General features: G+C 39.0%; 1 protein-coding gene across 1 annotated transcript; it reads left to right on the top strand.

The window, feature by feature from the left end:
* Positions 1–1,819: 1,819 nt before the first annotated feature.
* Positions 1,820–21,091, top strand: LOC127529644 (serine/threonine-protein kinase pim-3-like). Its single transcript, XM_051933883.1, has 9 exons — positions 1,820–3,453; positions 7,366–7,489; positions 13,260–13,301; positions 15,738–15,838; positions 15,923–15,973; positions 16,496–16,874; positions 16,960–17,130; positions 17,220–17,327; positions 20,849–21,091. Exons 1-9 carry the CDS (start codon positions 2,854–2,856, stop codon positions 20,857–20,859), a joined length of 1,587 nt encoding a protein of 528 aa, XP_051789843.1. The 5' UTR covers positions 1,820–2,853; the 3' UTR covers positions 20,860–21,091.
* Positions 21,092–26,635: the final 5,544 nt, after the last annotated feature.

Genomic DNA, 26,635 nt, shown 5'->3' with positions numbered 1-26,635 from the left:
GTTACTAATTTGCCATACAATTTAAGTTTAGTGACTCTGCACTGAGAATAAGCCTTTATCCAGTTGCTTAATAAATGAAGAGAACATAAGAAGGGGACACTATTGTTATTTCAAGTGTAAAACATTGAACAATGTCCAAAATGGTTTAAACTCTTCTTGTAAATAGTACACATTACAAAAACCCAACTGTTCTATGAAATGCTTACTCTTAAAAATAGCAGATCCTAAATGGCACTTTACTGTGATTCCTTGTAGAGCCACTGCTTGGCAAAAACAGTTTCATTCTGGTAAGGTTTTTTTGCATATGCTTTGAGTTTGGAAAATATTCTTAATATGTGGACAAAACACAAATCTTGAAGATATAGTAGACTACCGAGCAGGATACAACAATTTAAGAAAACCTAAACATAGCATGAGTTAAGCAAGATACCTTTAAATAACAGGAACCCATTGGTATTTCACAAACCTATTATCATCTATTCATGATAATGTATACTGTATAGCCTGTTAAAGATCTAAATAAATATTTCTTTTATTCTGGAACCTTCATGTGGATAGTTTTTTTGGGAACCAAAAATGGTTTCCTTATGGCCATCTCCCTGAAGAACAGGTTTGGCACCTTTATTTTTAAGAGTGGATACACTAAAATTAAGTTGACTGTCAACTTTTAACAAGACAAGAATGCTTTCAGTTTATTGTCTTAAATCAGTCAGTATACATGCATTAATACTGTATATCTAGTAACATTTGCTTAAGGACACAACCTTTAAATTATAAAGCATTCATTCATGTTTAGTACCTTCAAAGATTTTCCCACAACTTGCACTCTGGAAGCATTCTGCTGAGATGGATAAGGCTTCTTTTCCTGTCTGTTTGAGAAAAGACTGATAAAGCAATATGCAGGTGAACCTGAAGTTCTTTTCTTATGTAAGTTAATGTTCAGCATATGACAACGGATGGACAGTCCTTCTACAATTATTATAATTTAGAATTAATACTTTGAACAGTGGTGTATATGCTAGACATGTTTTCTGTTATTTATAAAGGTTAATAGATGAGGTTTATTCATATAGCTAGGACTATCACAACTTTTTCAAGACATTTAGCTCTTAGCAGTAACATGTAAATCCTATCTGAAGATTGTCAGGAAATCCCTACTTTGTTATACAACCACATTATGGGAAACCATAATGTAAATAGCATGTTATTTAAAATGTATAGATAGTGAAATTTGACTATGATCAGTCATATTCCTAATTATTAGTTTTATTATATATTTTTGTATGTTTCTGCTGCTGTATGCATCTGAATTCCCCCATGGAATTAATAAAGTTTATCTAATCTAATATATAGCACTACTATATTATTGTTTTATATTGCCATTTTTTTTTCATCTTAAGAGAAGTAAATTCATACGTCTAAATTTGATCTAACGGGAACCTCCTGACAGTTTCAATGTATAAACTGTACTTGAGTGGTTCGTGTTTAATTCGCCGAAAAGTCTATGGCCCTCGTGCATTTCCACGTTTTTTCCAAGGTCTCCAGATCATTTCTATAAAAACAATATGTGTGGTAGAGATTACTATGAATGGAGCTTTACAAGTACTGGTTTATTGATTGATCAATTGATTGATTAAGATTTCCTCTCCGAGAAACAAGTCTTCTTACCCCGTTCACCTGAAGAACTGTACCTGGTTATTCTCGTCCTTCCTTGAGCCCAGTACTTCCTCTAGACTGTCGTTTAAATCTTTCCAGTCAATACTTGCTTCCTGTTGGCCACTCCGTTTTTTAAAATCAGACTGGGTGCTTGCTTTATACTGAATAAATTCCAGTACCTGAGGTTTTAGGAAGCGAATCTGTTCTTGAATCTCTTTGCCAGCTTTAACATATTCGCCAATTGCTCCATCTCTACTGCGAACCTGAGCCTCTATGGACCTGATATCGGCAGCGCTCTCCTTTAAGGCGTGCTGTTGGATGCCCAAGGCTGCCCTAAGTTGCCCCACCTCGTGCTTCGCTAGCGATAACTCGAGGTTGAGAGTTTCCTTCTCGGAGAGGCATCGCCGCACCTGTTCTTTTAGGTGGCGAATGTCTTCTCTCAGATCGTTTGTCCTATTTTTCCAGATACGCGATTCTTTTCGTGTCGGTGTGATCTGTAAATGTTTACGAGAAGACTGCAATGGCGCTGATTTATTGACAATGGACACAGCTTTCTGTTCACTGCTTTCCTCCCATTGTCCCCCGAGACGATTGACACGAGTGCCTAGCTCACTGAGAGTCCGACCGAGATTCCACAAGTGCTCTGCCATGCAGACCGAATAGCCGAAACTGTACGTCTGAGACACCAGAGGCGAATGCTGAGATGCAGATCACGCCCTTTAAAATGAATCAAGTCATTAGCAAATGTTTGGCAGCATCAACGTATATCTGCGAAGTTCCTCTGAGAATGAACACTTTCAGACTGCCACCGACAGTAATAACCTGTTGCTTAGCATCCTACAAAAAAAGACAACTTGGAAACCAATTTCCTCTATCAGTACTCTACATTCAGAATATACCAACCAAACATGCCAGGTTCTGTCTGTGAGAAAATGTTTTTAGGCGAGAAGTGTATCATCCACAGGTAACTGGGATTACGTCATCTCTATCGTTTTATATTTCTTCAAGGATGCATAGCAACAGGTTATTATAATCGTGTCACATTCTAAAAAAAATCCATTTATTAGAGAGTTGTGCCAAGATACAGATGTGTCTCTCGGACGCTGCTAAGAATTTTAATGTAATCTGCAATTAATCGGTTTGAAACAACCTGTACTCTTTGCTCCCAGGTTCTCACTTACACTCCGGAACACGCTGATGGATATGTCAAGATGCTGGCGCAGCATGTCGCGTATTATTCGAAAGCTATGCTCCAAGGTCCGTCGACTCTGCTACAATCATTTTGAAGATGATGATGTCGAGGAGGCGTTGATTATTAACAAGGAATCTCTCCGAAAGCTCTCCAGTGATCACCTAAACAGCGACGAGCTGAGGAGGGACGCTCACATCTGGCAGAACAGGACCAATGAGTTGAGGGAGGAAGTTCGCATCCTCAAGAAGCAAGTGAAGGAATGCGTTACCGAGAAGGACGCTTTATTTATCGGACTAAAGCGAGCCAAAGAGGAGATGAGCGAACTGAGAGCCGCGCTGCGAGTCCAGCAGGATGTGTTAAAAGAGCGCACCGCCGAGATCCGAGCCATTCAGGATCAGGTGCGGAGGCGAGACGCCAGGATCGGCGAATACGTCCAAACCATTCGTGATCTGCAGGAACAGATCAGTGTTATGAAGAAGCAAGTTCAGGAGTGCATCGTATATAAGGAAGCGATGAAGAGAGTGAGGAGTGAGCAAAGAGAAGAGTTGTCAGAGGAGTCCAAAAGCAGTACCGAGCAGGGTCCAGTTAAGGAAAGCGAGAACGAGGTAAGTGTCCCAGCTCAGGACTATCAGAGCTGAGAACATCCTTGGGAAACCCAATATGTATGTTGAATGGAGTTTCTAGTAGGTACCCACTGTCCCATTAATATGGGAATTGATAAATACTGATAACAACCCTTCAATGGATTGATAACTTGAAGATCTGGATGTCTCATTGGGAAAAATCACTTCTCTTCAACAGAGCAAAGAAGTGTACATAGATGGTAGGGTGAAGAATAGGCATTATCTGTGTACAAAGTGGATGTAGTTATTTGAGAAATGTGTGTCATGATGAGAAATAAGGGAAGGAACCATACTGTATGTCACTAGGGAGATGCCTATCTGAAATAATGTAGCATGTGGACTAAGTTGCTGTAACATTCTGGTTAACAAGATATAAGACATTTGTATTATGCAGTTTTGGCAATCAGGCAAATGCTTTAATTGCTAATTCTTCCAAAGTGATTTAGATTAAATGTTGCAGTGTACATATTTTAATTGCTTCAAGATACTGGTTAACAGTTTTGTATACTTAAATTTCTCAGTGTCACAAAGAAAGTCAGAGATGGGGATAAAACCAACAGACATGTGTTTCACAGTTTGGTGTCTTACAGTTTAGCACTGTTTCTCTTATTCTAAGGAGATTTCATGATAAGTCTTATTATTTTCATTAGGTCTGTTTTTATAGGTAGTGACAAGAATAATGATTATGAGTCACTAAATTAAATGTATTATACTTTCCTGGCCCAGTATGCTCAGGCATTCAGTAAAGCATGGACAGTTTTCTAATTTCCTCTTAAAATATTTTGGCAGTCACTTCTTGTTGAACTTTTGTACATCTTTTGATGCATCCGGACACATCATCATTGATGTAACTAATGGGCCACTAGGTGTTTGATGCTCTTACCCAAGTGACCCAGTCGGATTTCACTAGACTCTAGTTTGTGTCCAAGAAGCATGCAAGTTCACAGATTGCTCCTTCTGACCCATATCCATACACAGTCCCTCTGTGCAACCTATTTGGTAGGAACTTGAACTATTCATATGCAAGACAATGTGCTATATAAATGTTTCTGTTGCTCTGATGGCTTTTCTCTGGGTGCACTTGTGATGCCCAACAGAGACAGACTGGCATGTGAACCCTCCTTTTCAACCCAACAGAGCCTGCCACACATGCCTGTGGCACTCAATTAGCATCTGACTCTCTTCCTTTCATTTTCCTCCTCTATTTATTCAGTGCACTCAGCTCAAGCTCCACTAGCTGCCCAGATTTTTCAGATAGCAGTACTATGTCTAATTTATGTCTAGTGTAAGTGTTGTTACTGTGGTGTTTGATGGAATATGAAATTGTCAGTTTTGCAGTTGTCTAATTAGCCTCTGTGGCTCCATCTTTATTTTAAACTAATCATTGAACTCAGAGGATTTTGTTAAATTCAGTCTGATATTTTGAACTACTCTAAGTGAGATTTGATTTTAAAATAAACTAGCCTTAAAAGGACTGAGAAATGTATGTTTACCAAATTTAGTTTATTTTTGTGTGCAAAATTAATGGTTTATTATTTTATCACCATACATCTATGCTATTATTAGAATTTCCATTCTAAAATAATATAATGTTTTAATATTGGACAAATGGTATAGTATTAAGAGATGCAGTATAGGGTTATGAAATTGTAATTTCTAGCTGTTAGATTTTACTTCAGCCTACCAGTTGTTAATGGTGTCTTTACCATTGGTGATGCTTGTTGGTTATGAACTACATAAGAAGAGTAACTAAAATGTTTCTCCTTTTTGCAGAAGGTAAAAACTCATTCTTCACTTTTTCTGTTAATGCACCTTTTAAAATGGTAGTCTAATGCTAGACTATTATATAATTACTAGCTGTGTAAGCCCATTCTGTAAAAAGCCCGAGCTCTTAGAAACCATGGATTCTGGCACTTCAATCAATCAATCGCATTGGTTGTGCATTAGCAGCTAAGTGAGGCTCTCTTTCCTCAGTGGTGGCCTCAGTTGTCTATCAGTTGTTATGCGAGTTTCTCTCTCCTCGGAGGTGTTATTTTGCCGATATGGTTGCCTCACTTGTGTATTAGCGGCTAAGCGAGTTTCTCTTTTCTCGGCGGATTCACTTTGACAACAGAGTCGTTTTCTTTGAGCTTCATGCTGTAGCCTCTCAATTCCGGGCCACCTCGCAGTTCCAGGCCAGACAGACGGACGCAAACACTTCCACGCATAGACGTTTATATATAAGATAATTGATATTTGCAGATTGTTCTCTTTACAGACATTTTTTTTGTAATCCTGTTGTTCAGTGCTATCACTACTTTGGCTAGGATGGTTGGATGGGATTGATTGTATCTGATGGAATCTTTTTCTGCCTTTGCATACTATATCCACTTCAGCCATTTATCTCTCTGGTGTTCAAACATAATTCTCACGTTAAGAGTTATTTTTTACATTTTAGTTAGGTATTCCAAAGCCTATAAGCATTAATTTCCATGGCTGTTAAGATAAAAATAGTGAATACTGTCTTTATGACACTCAACAAAAAGGCTCACTTTAATGGTATCAAACAGTATAGAATTATTGACCAAACTTTCAGCTACATTTGACAACCCCTCCTGAATCAGACATTGCAGATCACAAGCATTCCTAGTTTGTTTGTTGTTTTTAAAGGTTCTGAAAAAGTGTCCTTGGGACATAGTGATCAGCTTCAGCTGTGATGATAAAATAATTGCAGTTTGCATTACCATTTCTGTGTTTTCCTGTTGTGAAATTAATTACAAATACTCTGCCTCATTTATCCATCCATCCATTTTCCAACCCACTGAAACCGAACAGGGTCACGGGGGTCTGCTGGAGCCAATCCCAGCCAACACAGGGCACAAGGCAGGAAACAATCCTGGGCAGGGTGCCAACCCACCGCAGGACACACACAAACACACCCACACACCAAGCACACACTAGGGCCAATTTAGAATCGCCAATCCACCTAACCTGCATGTCTTTGGACCGTGGGAGGAAACCGGAGCCCCCGGAGGAAACCCACGCAGACACGGGGAGAACATGCAAACTCCACGCAGGGAGGACCCGGGAATCGAACCCAGGTCCCCAGATCTCCCAACTGCGAGGCAGCAGCGCTACCCACTGCGCCACCGTGCCGCCCCTCTGCCTCATTTATTTTTCCTTAATTCCAATAGCTCCTCAGCACATCACTTACTGTAAATAAACACAACTACAATAGCAATGTGCTACTTGTTCACCTTCTTTCATACTATTTCAGTTGGTATGCAATGATTTAAATGTACTTGGATTAACAAAAATTAGCCCCTGACAAGAAAAAGGACAGGAGTCTATTAAGAGTTTACTGCTACTATTTAAATAATTATTCTTGAGCCCAGATTTTTTATTTAATTGTAATGAAATATTCTATTATTAGAAGGCCTGGCAATAGTCAGTATTTAAAAAATACTGCATTGCAGATTACTCTACATTCGGCAGCTTTACATTAAAAACACATGTTTCATAAAATGGAAAAAACACTGTGTGGAGAGCTTCAACATTTTCTTAGAAATACTTTAAGGCAATGGAAATTGCAATAATAATAGATTGCAGCTTATAAAACAGTCAAAGTGGCCGTGTACCCACAGTCTTTTCGCACCTCAGTATAAAAGGAAAGGGAGCACTTCAGGTAGAAGCAGCCCTGTAACCTTAATACAAAACTGCTTAATATTTAAATGTGAAAGTTTCTGTTTTGTTTCTCAATCTTTGTCCATTGGTTATAAATTGAATTTATACTGTTAACAGTTGGGATTTATGCAATGTCTCACACTTGTCTCTTGCTCTTGCACTTTGACCTTCTTAAATCCAAGATAAAAGAAAAGAAAGAAATATGGAAAAATGCAGTTTTCTTTTCCACAGGGACCTAATGGTGAACCCCAAGCTGTAGCACCACCAGGAGTCACTATCAAAAGGCTGGAGCAGCAAACACCATCAAACAGGCCTGACAGCTCCCAGGACACAAGCAGGAAGAGCTTTGCTGATGGTACCATTTCCTTATTTCTGATTCTTAGTTGTATAACACACATACTGTATAGCACCATCTAAGACATGTTGAAATCTAAGTAATAAACATAAAACTCAGCATTAATGTTTTCAGTGCACAATGTAATGCATATCTCACTGTTTTGTGCCATTTGGTATGGGATTTACCAAAGCAGTTTTGTAATGACAAATTCAATGCAAAATTATTAATAAAAATGTTAATTAATAAACATGACACACAGGCACTTATTTTATTAAGGTGAATGTTACGAATCTAGTAGATGTTTTCTTCACTCATTTGACAAGAGATCAGTTAAAGAGTTATGGCTGAAATAATTTAAAAGGCTTAATTTTAAACACAGTGGTTGCTTAAGATGTAGACATTCTAAATATAAAAACATGGAGGGGAAATTTTTATTTTTATGAATGGAACATGAGACATGTGTCATTTTGTGATGATAGCCAGCTAATTAAGATCCTATTACGTCATCCTCTTCATGTACCATTATAAATCTGCCACCTAGGTCCAGACCAGAAGTAAACTGTGTAAAATAAGCTTATCCAGGTATTAACAAATAACACTTTTTAAAGACGTAGCTCTTCCACAGCACAGACATTTAGACTGAATGATCTGCTGGCAAACAAAGCAGCACTAAGCTGATAAAAACTGCCTGATGATGGGCTATGTGTTATTCACATAACTAGTGTACACACCAGATCAATGTATTTCTTTATGCTTATTAATTTTCATAGTTTATTGGATTAAAATATAACACATACCTGAGTGTTGGAAGCCTTAGTGGTGCATAAGTAGGGCTAGGTGGTCTGTCTTCACCCAGTACTCTGAATATCAGTTGGCTCTACTGTGATAAGTGAAACGATGGAAATCACTCAGCCATGATCTGCAGCCCCCTGCCATATTTCCTTCTTAGCCATGTGGATGTTGCTTCTCTTTTTTGTTTATCCTTTTTAATCTTTCTCTATCATTAACAAGTAATGCTTTTAAAATAGGTAAACATTTATTTTTGAAACTGCATACATTTGTTACGACTTTATCCCTTTCATCCAAGTCTCACAAAGCCAGACGTGATTCTCAGATGAGAATACACATCCGGGAATAACCCATTAAAAAGTGTGAAGTGAATAACGAAAAATCCTGCACTGCAAAGGCACCCACAGGGCTTCCTCCTAAAACATGAGAGCACACACACACACACACGCACACCCACGCACACACACACACACACACACACACACACACACACACACACAGACTACCACATCTACTGGGCTCCACATATTTGAGAAGTGCCTCTTGTCTGCTATCATTTCTTTCTATTATTTTAAATATTGCATCACTATATGACATAACAACAGCAAACAGAGTTTAGATAAACAGTGTGGTCTATGGACCACCATGTGTCTTAGCATGTTTGCATTTCAAATTAGATAGTAATGTTAAATTTATTTATTTATGCATGCAGTCAAAAGGTGGATGTTGTGCAGCCTCATCTGTGCATCTATTGGTTTCATTGGGTAGATTTGTTTATTCAGGTGTTTTGAGTACGAAATCTGCATCTCTTGGGGGTTCTTCATTATCAAATCTCTTAATGGCAGTCCTTTTGACGGAGTGTGACATACTGTTTACTTCAAATGAATATTTTGCTGTTTATGTTTTCATGAACATAGCTGCCAGTTCTTGCATGCCAACATCAACTCTTACACTGTCGTCGTAACTCTGAGTAACAGATTGCACACACAGCACCTATGACAAAAGCACCTGTGACAAAATATTATTCATGTTTACTATTTATCCATTTATGCATTTGTTTGCCAATGTATAATCTGATACTATGTAAAGGTTTGTCCCTTGCAACAGGTAATGTTTATTTTTAGAACAGGTTATATTTATTTTTCAAATGTGTAATGTGCTCTCTGCGCGGGCGACACGTATTTATATGTCAAATAGAATTTTTTAGGAGACTTTTTCGACTATAGATGGTTCATTAGAAGGAGAAGCTTGCTCTCTGTCAGACCAGGTTAACAAGAGCACCTCTGATCTTTGCAGTACAAAGTCTCTGCCCCTACTGTGAGCGCTGCCTTCATGAGGCTTTGGATTGGTTTAGAAATGTGACACTCAGAGAACCATCTAATTGTCCCCATCTCAGTTTTAAGCAAAATTCACTCATGGTTGTCTCCATCTGGCTTCAGCAAGATTATTTTCATCCTATCCCTTTCTCTATTTTTGGAGGCTCCAAGTTATTTGTCCACCTACACCTGAACACCAGCAAAACCAAGGAGCTGGTGGTGGATTTTAGGAGGCCCAGACCCCTCATAGACCCAGTGATCATCAAAGGTGACTGTGTGCAGATGGTGCAGACCTATAAATATCTGGGAGTGCAGCTGGATGATAAATTAGACTGGACTGCCAATACTGATGCGCTGTGCAAGAAAGGACAGAGCCGGTTATATTTCCTTAGAAGGCTGGCTTCCTTCAACATCTGCAATAAGATGCTGCAGATGTTCTATCAAACAGTTGTGGTGAGCGCCCTCTTCTACGCAGTGGTGTGCTGGGGAGGCAGCATTAAAAAGAAGGACGCCTCACGCCTGGACAAACTGGTGAGGAAGGCAGGCTCTATTGTTGGCATGGAGCTGGGAAGTTTAACATCTGTGGCAGAGTGAAGGGCACTCAGCAGGCTCCTATCAATTATGGAGAATCCACTGCATCCACTAAATAGTATCATCTCCAGACAGAAGAGCAGCTTCAGCGACAGACTGCTGTCACTGTCCTGCTCCACAGACAGATTGAGGAGATCGTTCCTCCCCCAAACTATGCGACTCTTTAATTCCACCCGGGGGGGTAAACGTTAATATTTAACATTATACATAGTTATTGTCTGTTTTTCGCCTGCATTATTATCATTCTTTAATTCAATATTATTTATTGTATCAGTATGCTGCTGCTGAAGAATGTGAATTTCCCATTGGGATTAATAAAGTATCTATCTATCTATCTATCTATCTATCTATCTATCTATCTATCTATCTATCTATCTATCTATCTATCTATCTATCTATCTATCTATCTATCTATCTATCTATCTATCTATCTATCTATCTATCTATCTATCATAAACTGATAGCAGAGGCACTGACTGTTGGTGGATAATGTATGAATATGTATCTGTGGGTTTCATAAAGCGAGTCATCTAGAACAGCAGCACTTATTCATGAGAAATTTACAAGGAACAGAAATTCTAACATGATGTGCTTGCTTGACGTAATATGAAAAGTCAAGCCAACTCTTCAATATGTTTATCTTTGGCACAGCACTTCCATTAGTGAAGTTTATGTTTCATATATATTTTAGTAGTACTAGTGTGTTGTACCGTGTGAGCTATCATGAATGTACTGAGAAGTCAAGCAAAATGACACCTTTTATTGGCTAACTAAAAAGATAACAATATGCAAGCTTTCGAGGCAACTCAGGCCCCTTTTTCAGGCAAGATGTAATCGAATTACAATTACATCAATTACATCTTGCCTGATGAAAGGGGCCTGAGTTGCCTCGAAAGCTTGCATATTGTAATCTTTTTAGTTAGCCAATTAAAGGTGTCATTTTTCTTGACTTCTCAATATATATTTTAGGAAAGGTAAGTTGTTTATCTGTTTAAGAATGTAAGATACTGTAACATTCAGTCACTAGATATGGATGCAAAGTTGTCCAAGTTGGACTTTTACAAAATAAATACATTGTACTTTCATTACCAGAGTACAGAATAAATAGAAAGCTGTCAGGAGCTTTAACTGCAAGCCATGTAGCTTGACCGGCCATCAATAACTGATTATTATTGCATCACATTTTATATAATTTCAAGATGTACAATTGAAAATTGTTAAGAATTTTTTTTCATAGTGCCCTGAATAATGGCTTTATTCAATTATAGTGCTGTTATTAAACTAGCTGTGGTACCCATCAAAGATGAGTTTAAAACTCAGTAATCAATGTAGGCTTCGTGTTTTTTATTTGATGCATGGGTTATCCATTTGGTCTCTCATATAACAACATGAACCCAGTCTCTTCCCTCACGGTGGCCTTTTCCTCTTTGGATCGAGCCTCCCATTTTCACAACTTCCTCTCAGCATAACGTGTTGAACTGACCACTCCTAGAGTTGAAGTGTTTTGCTGAGAAAATGCGGCAGTGGACGCTACCTCATTGGCCTTGTTTAGTGACTCTAACCTAATAGTGTTGGGACTTTGGTTTCCTGACATGCACATCAATTTATTGTTGTTTTCACTTGTCTATGGCCCACCACACAGAGATTATCACTTATTAGCTTTACACCTATAAACCTACTTCATGTAGCTCAAGCCGGTTCAAGAAAGAGGCTACCATGATGCTGTTGCCAGATTCTAATGATGGACAACAGAATAGGCCAATAAGACTGATTTTCTTATTTTATGACCCTTATTTGTTATATTTGATTTTTTTTACCATTGTTCTGCATATTTTGCCTATTTTTTATTTTTCTTCCTGACCCTAGAAACTAGATGGATACAGAAGTACGCAGACATACACACACAGACACTTGTCATTTTATTAAGGTGTATGCTGTGTGCATAACATTTTTTAAAGGTTCTGCTTTAATTGAATGCTGTGTTACAGAAAACTACAAATACCACAATATATATTTGTTTTCTGTGATTTCAAGCAAACAAAAAGTATACATCACTTGCACTTTTACAATTACACTAGCAGCGGTGTTTCCCAATCTTTATCACTGTAACTTTTATTCTATATTAAACTGAGTAACACACAGTGGCCTGTATGCAGAGCAGCAGACAGGGAAATGTCTGGCTGGAACACATGGACATACAGGGGCCTGCGGCTTCTTGAAATGGCAGGGGTAAATTGATAGATTGGAAAGAATTTGTGTTAATTATTAAGACTCCCCAAGTTATCTCTGCCACTGCATCAAGAGACCATATAGGCTATGTTCTACATTGGACATTACCTGAGCTGTCCCCCAGTTCTCAACAGAATGTAATAATACTCACGCAAAATGAGATTGGGCCTGAGATTCAAATATAGGTTTCTGGAAATGTGTGAGAGTCAGTAGCGTAGCGTGGGTGTCAGCCGCCCTGGGCGGAGGAAAATTCCGCCGCCCCCTTATTTAGGTATGGTTCAAATTTTTACAAGATATTATTATTATTTATTGTGAAATTTTGCCGCCCCCTAAAAGTGCCACCCGGGGCGGGCCGCCCCTGCCGCCCCCACTACGCTATACCACTGGTGAGAGTAGCAATAAACACTGCATCACCCACATATAATCCATCTTAGTCAAATAATGATTTATAAGCGCCAACTTCTCCCTGAAAATTCTTACAGACTGCCTACAAAAGGGATCAGGTTTAACTCTTTATAAAGTCTACGTTAAAAAAAAATAAGTTAGTGTGTTTATTAAATTCTGCAAAAATAAAAATATATTTTTGCTGAGTTACATCAGTAAATACCACCGTAATATTTTATTACAAATGGATGCTGAGATTTTATAATAATTAATTTTTCAATATGAAGGCCCAATGACTAAAAGAAAAGGCACTTGATAAAAATGCCACAAACTAGAAAGAAACATTCCTTCTTTAAGACATTTTGGCATTTTGGATGATGATTAAAAAACTCTAGCTATGCCCAGGCTGAACCTGTCAATACAGAGAGACTGAGGTTTTCATTAAAGTTTTGATTTTTAAACTATTTTATTCTTTGCAGAGCTTGCTCCAGGAGTGACATTATTGCAACGAACAAACACTGGTATGTTATTGCATATTGGATCAACTTTCTAAGGTCACAAGGTGCAATATGTACATTATCACATTATTTCACTGTTTTTTGGTTATACTGTATATGTAGTAGCATGAGGTTTATATTTGTAAGAAATTGTGAAATAGTCTTATTTTTACCATAGATCTTTACACACTTTTGCCATTTTCTTATTTATTTTCCTCTTTCTATGTAGTTTGCTTCCTTAACATCATCCTAATAGTAACAGTTAACATTAAGCAGAGTAGACATGGACAAATGACAATGAAGGCTAAAACGTTGTGATTACTTTAGTGTCAGACACAATAGAATGGCCAGAATAATGGTTTAAAAACTGGAAACCCTAGAAAAGTTGATTAAAAATCAAAATTATGATGATGACCATGAAGAAAATCTTTAAAACCAAGATAAAAAAACACTAAAGTATCTAAATGTAACACATATTCATTATACATTCCAAAAGTCAAGCAAAATGACACCTTTTATTGACTAACTAAAAAGATTACAATATGCAAGCTTTCGAGGCAACTCAGGCCCCTTCTTCAGGCAAGATGTAATCACGGTACAACACCCTAGTGCTTTATACATTCCAACAAAGTTAAGCAAATTAAGTTTTAAAATTTCTGGTGTCAAGACTTTCAACAGTGAGTGTCATTTGTCCTGGTGTCTACTTTATTCATTGTTAATTGTCAAAATGGTACAATTATGGGAGCAAAGTCCAACTGAAAATGCCAAATTAATAGAAAAATGACAAAAGAAATACAAATATTTCTAAATTTTTATGAACCTAAATTTTACATTACTGCTTTTCTGTACATGCAGAATAGGAAAAGAAAAAACAAGAAAAATATCAGATGAGTAAACAGTGAGATTATTTAAAGGAAAATATATGGCAATCCAAATGAATATTTAGAGATATCTCATATTGCATTTTAACTTACCTGGAAATGCATGTAAGATATCTTAAAATGAGTTTCATATATTTGAAAATATATCTTTTCCAAGATATCTTAAATGGATTTAAGATAATCTTGAACAGATTTCAAAATCTGTTTTTTATATATTTATTTTAATTTTTTCAGCTTTTTTTTTGGCCACTAATAATAATGTATATATCGTTTAGGGGTTTTAAATATCATGCAATTTAATGGAAAAGTTGGTTTTCTAGTTTAGAATGTTTTTGAAGACAGTAGTTTTGAAATATACCTTGTCGGGCTGCGGTGGGCTGGTGCCCTGCCTAGGGTTTGTTTCCTGCCTTACGCCCTGTGTTGGCTGGGATTGGCTCCAGCAGACCCCCGTGACCCTGTAGTTAGGTTATAGCGGGTTGGATAATGGCTGGATATACCTTGTCGGGGCTCCATTTTATTTTATATGGACACTGCCAATGTTTACTATTTATGATGCAGGGTTTCTTGGCAAGAGTGTGTCACGTGTGGCATTATTACACAACCATATTAATATCAGTGTCAGTGTGAAATACTCTGGTTAATGACTCTTTTGCTACATTTTTAGTCTATGATTTTGTCTCACCTCCTGACCTTTATTTATTTCCTGCATTTCTGGTAATGTCTTTGGCTAGTTATTACATGTGAGGTCCATCTTCTGGTTCCATCTTACTTAATACTGATGCTGATGCCCTGTGCCACCAGTGCACTGTTCATTTTAAGAGACTACAGATGTTTCACTCTATATTGAGACATATCATACATTTTGAGATATCTTTAAAATAAGTCGGTAGGCATTTTGAGATGTCTGAAATGCAATTTAAGATATCTCAACATGGTTTCCAGTAAAATGCCTATTTTCAATGGGATTTTGTGTCTATTTTAAGATATCTTGAAATGAATTTGAGATATCTTGAAATAAGCAAGAGGTTAAATTAAGGTATCTTAAAAATGTAACTCTCTGATATCTTAAAAATGAACTGCATTTTAAGATATTTGGAATTCATTTTGAGATATCTGTAGATGGTAATTTGGCTCAGCATAAAAATTGACTCACTAATTGTAAAAATGGTTTGAATAAAAATCTGCAGCTACATGGCTCCTCTGGGCTGAAACTGACCACACTGCCTTCCTTTAATATTATAGACTTGTTAAAATAATTTTATTTCATGCAATATATCTGTATTAGATAAACTCTCTTCTCTAGCGATTGGGGTGTTTTTGTCTAGCGAGATCAAAGTGCTGCCACATACAGACTTTGGTTTAAAGGTTTTAAAAACACTGTTTAATTTAGAAAGTGGGATGGAGTGAAACGGATGTCATTTTATTCTAATATATCTCTTTCTTTCAAGTCTGCAATGGCCAATAATTTGTACATAGCAAAAAAAGACTATGTCCTTTATGCTACCTGAATATTTCCAAAACCCACTTGCACATATTTCTGAGAAATATAATGAGAACACATTGTTATTTTCTCTTAAAGATTACAGGTCTTTCTGTGAGGCATATGATTTGGGCCCTATGGTTGCAAGGGGATCTTTTGGTCAAGTTTTTGCTGCCACTCGAAAGTCGGACAAATTACCAGTAAGAAAACATTTTCTGTGTAAATTCTAATATTTTTGTACAATAGTCTTCCATGCTTAAATGTAGATCATTTTTCTCTTTCAGGTGGCCGTTAAATTTATTAAAAGAGCCAGAGGTAATGGACATATGCAGCATGTAAGTAATATTCATTATACATTTTGTGTCATATAATAATTACTGGAGTTTATTGTCCCTTTAAAAGGAAATTTAGATAAGTACAGCATATTAATTTATCTCATTCTCACCTAATCAGACTTGATGGGCAATCTTCTGACCCTAATTTATTTTAAGCCAATTCTATCACTGCAGCACTAGTCACATAACAAACATCTTTCTTTCTTTCTTTCTTTCTTTCTTTCTTTCTTTCTTTCTTTCTTTCTTTCTTTCTTTCTTTCTTCATTCCAATATTCCAAAGCACTAATTTAAAATACAACCTTTAAATTTAAATGTGTATTTCAGTAATTAACTAAAATAGTTTTATAATAATGTTTCATTATTTTATTAAATTATCAATTGGGTCTGTTTCTGTGCTGTTATTCAATATTAAGAAAAAAACATGATCACAAAAAAAAGTTTACTCATTAAGTTTAGCAGAATGTTGCTATCCTAAACTTTATACTTATTAGAAAATTCTCTTGCTCATTATCTGAATTTTAGCCTGATGACCCTGAGGCAGTTCCTATGGAAGTGGCCACCATGAGAGCTGTTTGTGCCCCTCCCTCCTGTCCGTGGATCATCCAGTTACTGGACTGGTACTGTGGATCCTCAAAGACTCTCTTGGTCCTGGAGCGGCCTAAGCAGTGCATGAGCCTCTCGGAGTTTGCCCGAAACAATAGATGGAGACTGTCAGAGAAGCAGGCAAGCTTAATCTTTCAGCAGATAGTAAGGGCAATCCAACATTGCCATACAAGAGGAGTATCTCATAACAGTCTCAATCTGGATAACATCCTGATAGAGATGCCTACAGAGCAGGTGAAGGTTATCAACTTCAGTTACGCACTTTTCTTAGAGCCAGAAGAGGTCACTCGCTCTGCTGGTAAGTGTTCTTCATAAAATTGGTTCCTCCTCATCTTTTAAAAGGTACAGATAATAAAAGCTTGCATGTCTGCTTTCAATCACAGGTTTCTATGCACCTCCTGGATGTTTTCTGCAGGACAGACGCCAAACAGTCCCTTTAACTGTGAAGACCCTTGGTGTACTGTTGTATGAGATGCTATGTGGTGCTCTGACCTTTGGACGAGAACTGGAAATTATGCACAACATATTTACATGTGAAAGAAAACTGAGTATTGGTGAGGGAGAAAGAGTTTCACCAAGTTGTTTTAGCTGCCTGAGGTCTCATGACTCTCCTTTTGACTTCTCATTGCTCTTCTCCATACAGAATGTAAAGAGCTAATTCAGTGGTGCCTAAAGCCCTTTCCCAATGAACGCCCATCTCTAGAAGAAATCATAATACATCCATTTGTTTCATTCTGCCATCTGTATCAGAGTGAGTATCTGCAGCCTGGTCATTCTGCTTAGTTAAACCAATTCTGTCAAAGACTTTTAGTGTAGCCAGACTTGAGTTTGAAAAAATTGTATCATTTTTGGTTAACACTAAGTAAATGCTGTAAGACAAGAAGAGGTGTTCTCTTGAACTCTCCTGTTTGCATTTACACTTTGACATCCTTATTGTCATATCTTTGGCCGTATCTTCCATAAGCTTTTTCTCTGTGCGCACATTGCAGCATGCTTTGTACATTTGTTAGCATGCTAAATTAACATGGTACATAGATAATTGCTTAAAATAATTCTTTTTGGGCTTCACTTGATTAAATTGATTTAAAAAAAATATCATTACAGTTGAGAAAAGGTGGTCGGTGCCTGTCGTGGCGGCAATCCCCGAACCCGTTGGTGGACACCGGCGGTGAAGGATGCCGTCAAGCTGAAGGAGTCCTACAGGACCCTTTTGTCCTGTGGGACCCTGGAGGCAGCTGATAGGTACCGGCAGGCCAAGCGGAATGCGGCTTTGGTGGTTGCTGAGGCAAAAACTCGGGCGTGGGAGGAGTTTGGGGAGGCCATGGAGAATGACTTTCGGACCGCTTCGAAGAGATTCTGGTCCACCATCCGGCGTCTCAGGAAGGGGAAGCAGTGCAGTGTCAACACTGTATATGGTGGGGATGGTGCACTGCTGACCTCGACTCGGGACGTTGTGGGTCGGTGGGGGGAGTACTTCGAAGACCTCCTCAATCCCATTAACATGCCTTCCAATGAGGAAGCAGAGCCTGGGGACTCAGAGGTGGGCTCCCCCATCTTTGGGACTGAGGTCACCGAGGTGGTCAAAGAACTCCTTGGTGGCAGGGCCCCGGGGGTGGATGAGATACGCCCGGAGTTCCTCAAGGCTCTGGATGTTGTAGGACTGTCTTGGTTGACACGCCTCTGCAACATCGCATGGACATCAGGGACAGTGCCTCTGGATTGGCAGACCGGGGTGGTGGTCCCCCTCTTTAAGAAGGGGGATCGGAGGGTGTGTTCCAACTACAGAGGGATCACACTCCTCAGCCTCCCTGGAAAAGTCTATTCAGGGGTCCTGGAGAGGAGGGTCCGTCGGATAGTCGAGCCTCGGATTCAGGAGGAACAGTGTGGTTTTCGTCCTGGTCGCGGAACAGTGGACCAGCTCTATACCCTTAGCAGGGTCCTGGAGGGTGCATGGGAGTTTGCCCAACCAGTCTACATGTGTTTTGTGGACTTGGAAAAGGCATTCGACCGTGTCCCTTGGGGAATCCTGTGGGGGGTACTCCGAGAGTATGGGGTACCGGCCCCCCTGATAAGGGCTGTTTGGTCCCTGTACGATCGGTGCCAGAGCCTGGTCCGCATTGCCGGCAGTAAGTCGAACCCATTTCCAGTGAGAGTTGGACTCCGCCAGGGCTGCCCTTTGTCACCGATTCTGTTCATAACTTTTATGGACAGAATTTCTAGGCGCAGCCAGGGCGTTGAGGGGGTCCGGTTTGGTGGGCTCAGGATTGGGTCACTGCTTTTTGCAGATGATGTTGTCCTGTTTGCTTCATCAGGCCATGATCTTCAGCTCTCTCTGGATCGGTTCGCAGCCGAGTGTGAAGCGGCTGGGATGAGAATCAGCACCTCCAAATCCGAGACCATGGTCCTCAGCCGGAAAAGGGTGGAGTGCCCTCTCAGGGTTGGTAGCGAGATCCTGCCCCAAGTGGAGGAGTTCAAGTATCTCGGGGTCTTGTTCACGAGTGAGGGAAGAATGGAGTGTGAGATCGACAGGCGGATCGGTGCGGCATCCCCAGTAATGCGGGCTCTGCATCGGTCTGTCAATTTACCAGTCGATCTATGTTCCTACCCTCACCTATGGTCATGAACTATGGGTAGTGACCGAAAGAACGAGATCGCGAATACAAGAGGCTGAAATGAGTTTCCTCCGCAGGGTGTCTGGGCTTTCCCTTAAAGATAGGGTGAGAAGCTCAGTCATCCAGGAGGGGCTCAGAGTAGAGCTGCTGCTCCTCCGCATCGAGAGGAGTCAGATGAGGTGGCTCGAGCATCTGATCAGGATGCCTCCTGGACGCCTCCCTGGTGAGGTGTTCCGGGCATGTCTAACCGGGAGGAGGCCCCGGGGAAGACCCAGGACACGTTGGAGGGACTATGTCTCTCGACTGGCCTGGGAACGCCTTTGGATTCTCCCGGAAGAGCTAGAAGAAGTGGCAGGGGAGAGGGAAGTCTGGGCATCTCTGCTCAAGCTGCTGCCCCCGCGACCCGACCTCGGATAAGCGGGAGACAATGGATGGATGGATGGATGTTGAGAAAAGACCTGACTTGATTTGTCTTGATTGCAGCCTTTACATTAGCAAGTGCTGAAATTACAATAAGGATGCATATCCCTTTAATATTTACTATACATAAATATAAAGGTACATAACAGATTCTGAATTAGTAAAAACCAGGGGTAGATCTACTATGAAACTAATGAAGCTTAAGTTTCATGGCCCCTTATTCCAGAGGGGCCCCAGAAGTGACTTTAATTTTCATCACTTCATAACTCGAAAACTATAAGGCATAGGAAATTTTTACAGGTCAACATAGAGGTGTAAACAGGGTTTTAGAGCAATATCCCTTGTTTTCCACCCAAAAAAAAAACAAACAATTGAAACCCTCCACTAAACTTTAAAAGAATTTTAGTATCAGTTTTATGAAACTGTATTCCATTTGAACTTTGCCTGCTTTGCTCATCACTAGCTACTGATTAGCCTGAGTTCAGCTTCACAAAATTCATTGAAAGTTCCAAGCTAAATTAAAGGAAAGAGGAGCGGAGACTCTTCTCTATAGTTTTTTTAAGTATTCTCGAGGTGAAAGGTTCCATTTGATTCATGATGGTTTTAAATGTATTATATATAGTGTACATTTAAGCTCTATTTTTGATATCTGCTGATTGTTATAATGCCGTGTGTTAGATATCACATTGTAGTATAGTGTGTGTTAAAAATCATGGATAGAACTTTCCAAGCTAGCAGGCCATGTTAGCCTTGTCTGCAGAATGGCAGTGATAGTGTTATCAAAATGGACAGAAATGAAAGTTACAATTTATAAACTGAAGAGTAGGCAAATGAAGGAAAACAAGGATAGACAAAGATACACTGATCTAAAAAACAAAACACCTTCGGTATAAAATCTTTCTCTTGATTTCCCTGATATTATTCACATATGCTACATGTTATAGGTTTGTTATATTTGTACAATAGCAATGAGATCCTTAAGAGATACATTGGGAATAATCATTTACTGAATAGAGACATAGTTTTAAATCCAGCAGCCCATGTGGATATTACTTCATCTTGATCAGTTACTAGCGATCTCTCTTTCCTGGTTTAATACCTCACGTTTTGCATGGCTTCTTGTCTGACCAGAAATAATTCACCCAATGTATTTAGAGGAAATATGTACATTTAAATGTATACTTAAGATTACTCTTTTTATGTATTACTTTGATGTCACTTTTTCTTGTGTTTTTTTCAGAACTATCATGAAGAAGTCCCTGAGATTAAAGGCTATTACAAAGAAAACAGAAATCTGATCTTCAGTCCTGTGTTCTTTTCTGTTTAATGAAAGGGCTGAGTTTATTCCAATGTGACACACTTACCTGTGCCATTTTGTACTGAGGCTGACAGTGCCGCAGTTTGATGCTCTTACACTTTTCATGGGACCTAAAGATAGAACACATACTTGAGGACAGGCATTGTTGGCCCAAATCAGACCTCTTACGAAGCAATATTTGGATGCACTCCTTAACATGCACACATACTAATAAAATGTACTTGTTGTACTGCCTCTAGCTCAGAGCAATTACTTAGTCTGTTTGGGCATCTTTTTTTCCTGGGTAGGTGATTCAGAGCATCTGGAACTATTTATATATATATTTACAAGGTAAGTTAATATATAAGCTGACTTAAATGTTTCATCCCTCTTAGCTAATTGTGTAAAATCCAATTAATAAGCCATCTCCATACATTTTCTACTTCATGAAAGACAAGACTATAAAGGGAACTTGAAGAATGGAGTGGCAGACTTGATAGTCAAGCCGTGAAGCAAATCAAATTTGTGTAATATAGTTGATTATTCAGACATGTTAGCTAAATATTATTGTGCTTCCTCTACTATGTTAAGAAGGCCTGAAAAAGAGTGTGCCAGCAGGACTCCAGTGCTACCCAGAGGTTTTTTGACACCTTAAATGGCTAAGTGACAAACAAATAGTCTTTGTTTGGTGAAAGAGGTGTATTTTATACTGCTTATTGTCTTTACTTACAATAAGTGACTACAGCCTGCAATGGAACTCTACTATGCTGCACCAGGCAGTTACATGGTAATCTCCAAAATGCGACAACTTTCTTGGGCCTTTTGTCTTGAAGTTCTCACCATATTGTACTGTATGTAATAGCTCTTGAGTATTTTCCCAATGTTGGAACAAAAGGTCATGTAGACTGTGTAGTTCTATGCACAGATCTCGCCTATTTCAAAAACAATAACTTTTACTCATTTTACCAAGGTGCAATAGTGCCACTTGGAGAAGAAAGCATTTTTATCTCTGTCTGTTCATTCTAGCAACAGACACTATTGAGAAGCTGTAAATAAACCCAGAATGTTTGATAACTGTAATCACATAGGATAAGTTACTTTTATGCCATGGTAAGAATGCTTATCATGCATGTTTTAGATGCTACAGATAAATATGCAGAAAAGTGAATCTACATACATACATGTAGTTAGAGTGTTATTTCAGCATGCAGAGACTTGGCATTAATACTGATTAGCTTTAAAATGATGTTCATGATTCACTCTGGCTTAGCAGGCACATAGAGATCAACTTAAAGACTGATTAACCTGTATGCTTCCAGAAAACACATGTTCAGTATCTAACAATGTGGCATAGAGTAATTGAGCTGATTTAACTGGTTCTATATTTTGAAGTATACAGTGAAACTTGAAGGAATAGGCCGTGCAGAGACCTGAGTGACCATGGTCCTCCTTGACAATGTTCATTCTCTAGTCTTGGTTAAAAAATCTGGTGACTACCCTGTGAAGGAAGGCTTATTACAGTTGCATTCCTAAAGTCAAAGAGGTCACTGGGACAAGTGACACCAAAACATGGGAGAGACCAGGACACACATAGACCACAGGAAACAAAGTTATAGTATGTGAGAGCAGACTAGAGCATTAGGATGTAAGGTCAGAGGAAAATTGCATAACATATCCTTAAAGGTCAGCAATCATTCTTTATATGGAAGAAAATAGCATCTAAATGTACCACATGATGTTGTACTTTCTCCACTTCCACTTTGCTTATTCATTCTACAGGGTGGTCCAGATCTAACTATGCAATTATTGTATTGCATTGCATTAAAAGTTGCATAGTTAGATATAGGGCGGCACGGTGGCGCAGTGGGTAGCGCTGCTGCCTCGCAGTTGGGAGATCTGGGGACCTGGGTTCGATTCCCGGGTCCTCCCTGCGTGGAGTTTGCATGTTCTCCCCGTGTCTGCGTGGGTTTCCTCCGGGCACTCCGGTTTCCTCCCACATTCCAAAGACATGCAGGTTAGGTGGTTTGGCGATTCTAAATTGGCCCTAGTGTGTGCTTGGTGTGTGGGTGTGTTTGTGTGTGTCCTGCGGTGGGTTGGCACCCTGCCCAGGATTGTTTCCTGCCTTGTGCCCTGTGTTGGCTGGGATTGGCTCCAGCAGTCCCCCGTGACCCTGTGTTCGGATTCAGCGGGTTGGAAAATGGATGGATGGATGGATAGTTAGATATAATACTCATCAGCTTATACTTCCATGCAATCATTTTAACCTATGATTAATCAATGTCCAAGCTATATTAGTTAAAATTATTATTGCATTTACAACCACATCTCTCCCTACTGAGCTATCCGTTGATCTTTACTTTTGTCATAAAACAGGTTCAGGGTGACTGGGAGGAAGGATATAGAATTTTCAGTTTTATGTTGTATTATTATTGCACTGCTAGCTTCCTTACAAGCTTTCATTTTCTGATATTAAGTTCTCAAAAGAAAAATAAAGCATTTGAAAAGATTACTAAAAGGGTCATGAAATTTAATCCAAATTGACCCATTCATTTCTCTTTCAGATTATTTACACCATTATCAATTTGTACCCTGTAAACACAAAACAAAGACTAAATACAACCTGTGCCTTTAACATCACATGTTTAGATATAGAGCAGACTGGTGTATTTAAGACATTCCTGTTGATTGAAACTGAATTGTAATAGTAACAGGATTGTAAACAACCATACAGAATAGCTCCCTCATCTTCTTCAATTTAGCAGAGTTATTTATTTACTACTCAAAATGAAACAAGTGGTCAATATTCAGAATACCTGAACCAGACAGCAGGACCGTTCTTAGGCGTGGGCGAGCAGGGCAGTCGCCCGGGGCCCCGAGACAAAAGGGGCCCCATCATTTGAGGGTTTTTTTTAAGAACGACGCAAGCTACGTATCTGTACTACGAAGTTTAATGCTAAGCTTACTTCCTTTTCCCGGGGCAGCGACGCTGCAACAGGGAACTGGGGCTTGGGGCGTTTAGGTTACAGCTAAAGAATTACTGTAGCTGAAGAATTGGAAATGAATCCACAAGACATTAGCTTTCCTGCACCAGAAAGCTTGCGCAGAAGAAGAGTGCGCAGACAGTTTGAGTCAAATTTTGACTACGAAGTGCAAGATCAACCAATGCTTGATCCAAAGGATATTGCTTGACCAAGCGATATCGTCAATGACTGAGCGCTTTGACCAAATAAAAGGTCATTATGATTACTTTGGTTTTCTTTATAATTATGAGAGAATAAAATGTCTAAGTGATGCGGATTTGATTAAAGCCTGTAAGGATCTCAATGCGATATTAACAGATGAAACGACTGGTTCCGATATTGATGCTCAAGACTTGTTATCTGAATTGCGTATTTTTGCAAATCTGGTGCCTCCTAATGCTTCTGCTCTTGAAACATTGTAGTTTACAGTATATACCAGAACAGCTTGCAAGATTCTGTTGCAAACGTCGCAATAGCGCTACGTATCGCCTTGACCATGCCAGTTACTGTCGCTGCTGGGGAACGCAGCTTTTCTAAGCTAAAGATAATCAAGAATTACCACAGGACAACCATGTTACAAGAACGATTGAATGCTTTAGCATTAATGTCCATTGAGTGAGACGTTGTCCAATCGCTTGATTACTCGGCATTAATTAAAGACTTCGCAAGTGTTAAAGCGCGAAAAGTTGATTTTGTTTCTTGAGCTTTATTCTGGAATGTTCTTTAGCCCAAGTTTTAATTTGGTAGAAAAAAATTGAAAACGGTATAAAAAACACACTTTTTAATTGTGACAAAAAAAATAAAATGCTCTAAAATTTATAAAAAATATGCACCATTGCACATGCTGGGCAATTTATAAAAAATATGCACCATTGCACATGCTGGGCTTAGCTACATACCTCCGCGCGGTGCCCAGTGGAAACAGGCCAAATCTTGCTGAACTGTAGTTAATACTACACGCATTAGGGCCCCCACAGTCTATGCCCATGGCCCCCAACGTCCTAAGAACGGCCCTGCAGACAGTGAAACCAGTAATACAGCTAGTCGGTCATTGATGTATATGAAAAGCATCTCTTAAAACTAAACTGACACTGAAATCAGTAATAAAGCAAATGAGAAACAATAACAGGCAGATAAGCCTAATCGGATGCTGAAATCAGTATTAGCCTGTCCGTCTCTTGGCATCTTGCCTACGGAGTAGTCAATGGGTCAGCACCTGATTATATGGAGACAATGGTTAAGTATTATATGCGTGCTCGCCCACTCAGGTCTGCCAGAGAGCAACGTCTAGTAATGCCACCTTTGTGTGCCACTGGTGTAGCTCTTAGTTGCTGAAATGGGCTGCCCACCTCCATCTGAACTGCTGACTCCCTCAATGTATTTAGGAAACAAATGTAGACCCATCTGTTCTGTGAATATCTGTTGAATTGCTAGCTAGAAAAAAAAAAAAAAAAGACAAACAAAAAACCCTTTGCTCTGCGATATTTTATATTATCGGTTAATTTGCTGTTTAAGTTTAATTGTGGTATTGATTGTAATATATGATTGTAAATTATTAGTTATTACATCTGTTCACTTGTGACAATCAAGTATTGTCAGCTGTTCTATTACATGGCTGAACAAACAGGGCCTAGCCTAATGTTATTCAATTGTTTACCACTTTTGCAAGTTGCTTTGGATAAAAGCGTCTGCCAAGAAAATAAATGTAAATGTAAGCGCATTCATACATGGAATGCATGGATACATGCATACAGCACGCAGTAGCAGCTCTGTTACCCCATATTCCTACAGAACCTCCCACAACACATGCTGAGGGACACGGTCATATGCTTTTCCAGCTGCACAAAGCACATACTTTATAGAGTGGCTTATCATACTCTCTTGCACTCTTCCAGCAACTGCGTTGGGGGTAGACTAAAAAATATATTGACTTGATTTCATTGAAATTAGGTGACATTACAAAAAAAGAAAATTAGCTGACCCACAGTATTTTATTTGTCAATGAAAATGCTATGCTAATACACCGCATCATTTTTTCAACTCAGTGCTAAGAATTAATCTCATAGGGCTGATAGCAAGTGAAGAAGGAAATTTGTGTCCTGTACAGCAAAAGGAGACAGAGTTGCATGCTTTGTTGAAAATAAGCTTTGAAGTGGATGCAGAAAAGTTAGCTGAAACTAAAGTAAGATGTGGTTAACAAGTGTATTACAACTCTCATCTGTGTGGCAGTTGCTGTGGCTGTGAGTGACCATAGGTGTTGCTTTGTCACAGCTCAGTTAATGAGCCTCCCACGGCCAGAACAGAGACAGGGGTAGACACTGTACATTGTTCACAATTTTCTTTCTTTTCACCTGTTCTTTTCTATACAATTCTTAAAATGTTTAATTTATTGCACTGACCAGGTAAAGGTGCAGCCTGTAAACATCTTTGCTGTTTGTAGTAAGTTAAAGCAAAATATAATTCAGTATTAGAACTTTATTTTCTGGCTATGGCTCTCAGCGTACAGCCATATCTCTCTATTATAAAAAAAAAAATCTTGGAAGGAGACAATATGTGATTTTCTTGGAGACATTTTAACATCCCGCAAGACAAGGCAGTGAGAATGCAGTGTTGGGGTGCAAGCCCTTTAAACCCAAATGTAAATAAATTCAAACAAAAAGAACGCTCAATGGCATATACAGAAGTAAACTGAAATAAACTAAAGAGGATT

The sequence above is a fragment of the Erpetoichthys calabaricus genome, chromosome 11, assembly GCF_900747795.2.
Source record: "Erpetoichthys calabaricus chromosome 11, fErpCal1.3, whole genome shotgun sequence".
Taxonomy (NCBI): Eukaryota; Metazoa; Chordata; class Cladistia; order Polypteriformes; family Polypteridae; genus Erpetoichthys; species Erpetoichthys calabaricus.
The sequence above is the reverse complement of the archived record's forward strand: the minus strand, read 5'-3'. Positions and strand labels throughout refer to the sequence as shown.

What these genes read in the sequence shown, in the direction of transcription:
- LOC127529644 (XM_051933883.1), top strand. Translation starts at nt 2,854, where the DNA reads ATGGATATGTCAAGATGCTGGCGCAGCATGTCGCGTATTATTCGAAAG. An exon ending in GTAATGGACATATGCAGCAT is followed by an intron (nt 15,974 to 16,495) that starts GTAAGTAATATT and finishes TCTGAATTTTAG; the next exon opens with CCTGATGACCCTGAGGCAGT. An exon ending in AGAGGTCACTCGCTCTGCTG is followed by an intron (nt 16,875 to 16,959) that starts GTAAGTGTTCTT and finishes TTTCAATCACAG; the next exon opens with GTTTCTATGCACCTCCTGGA.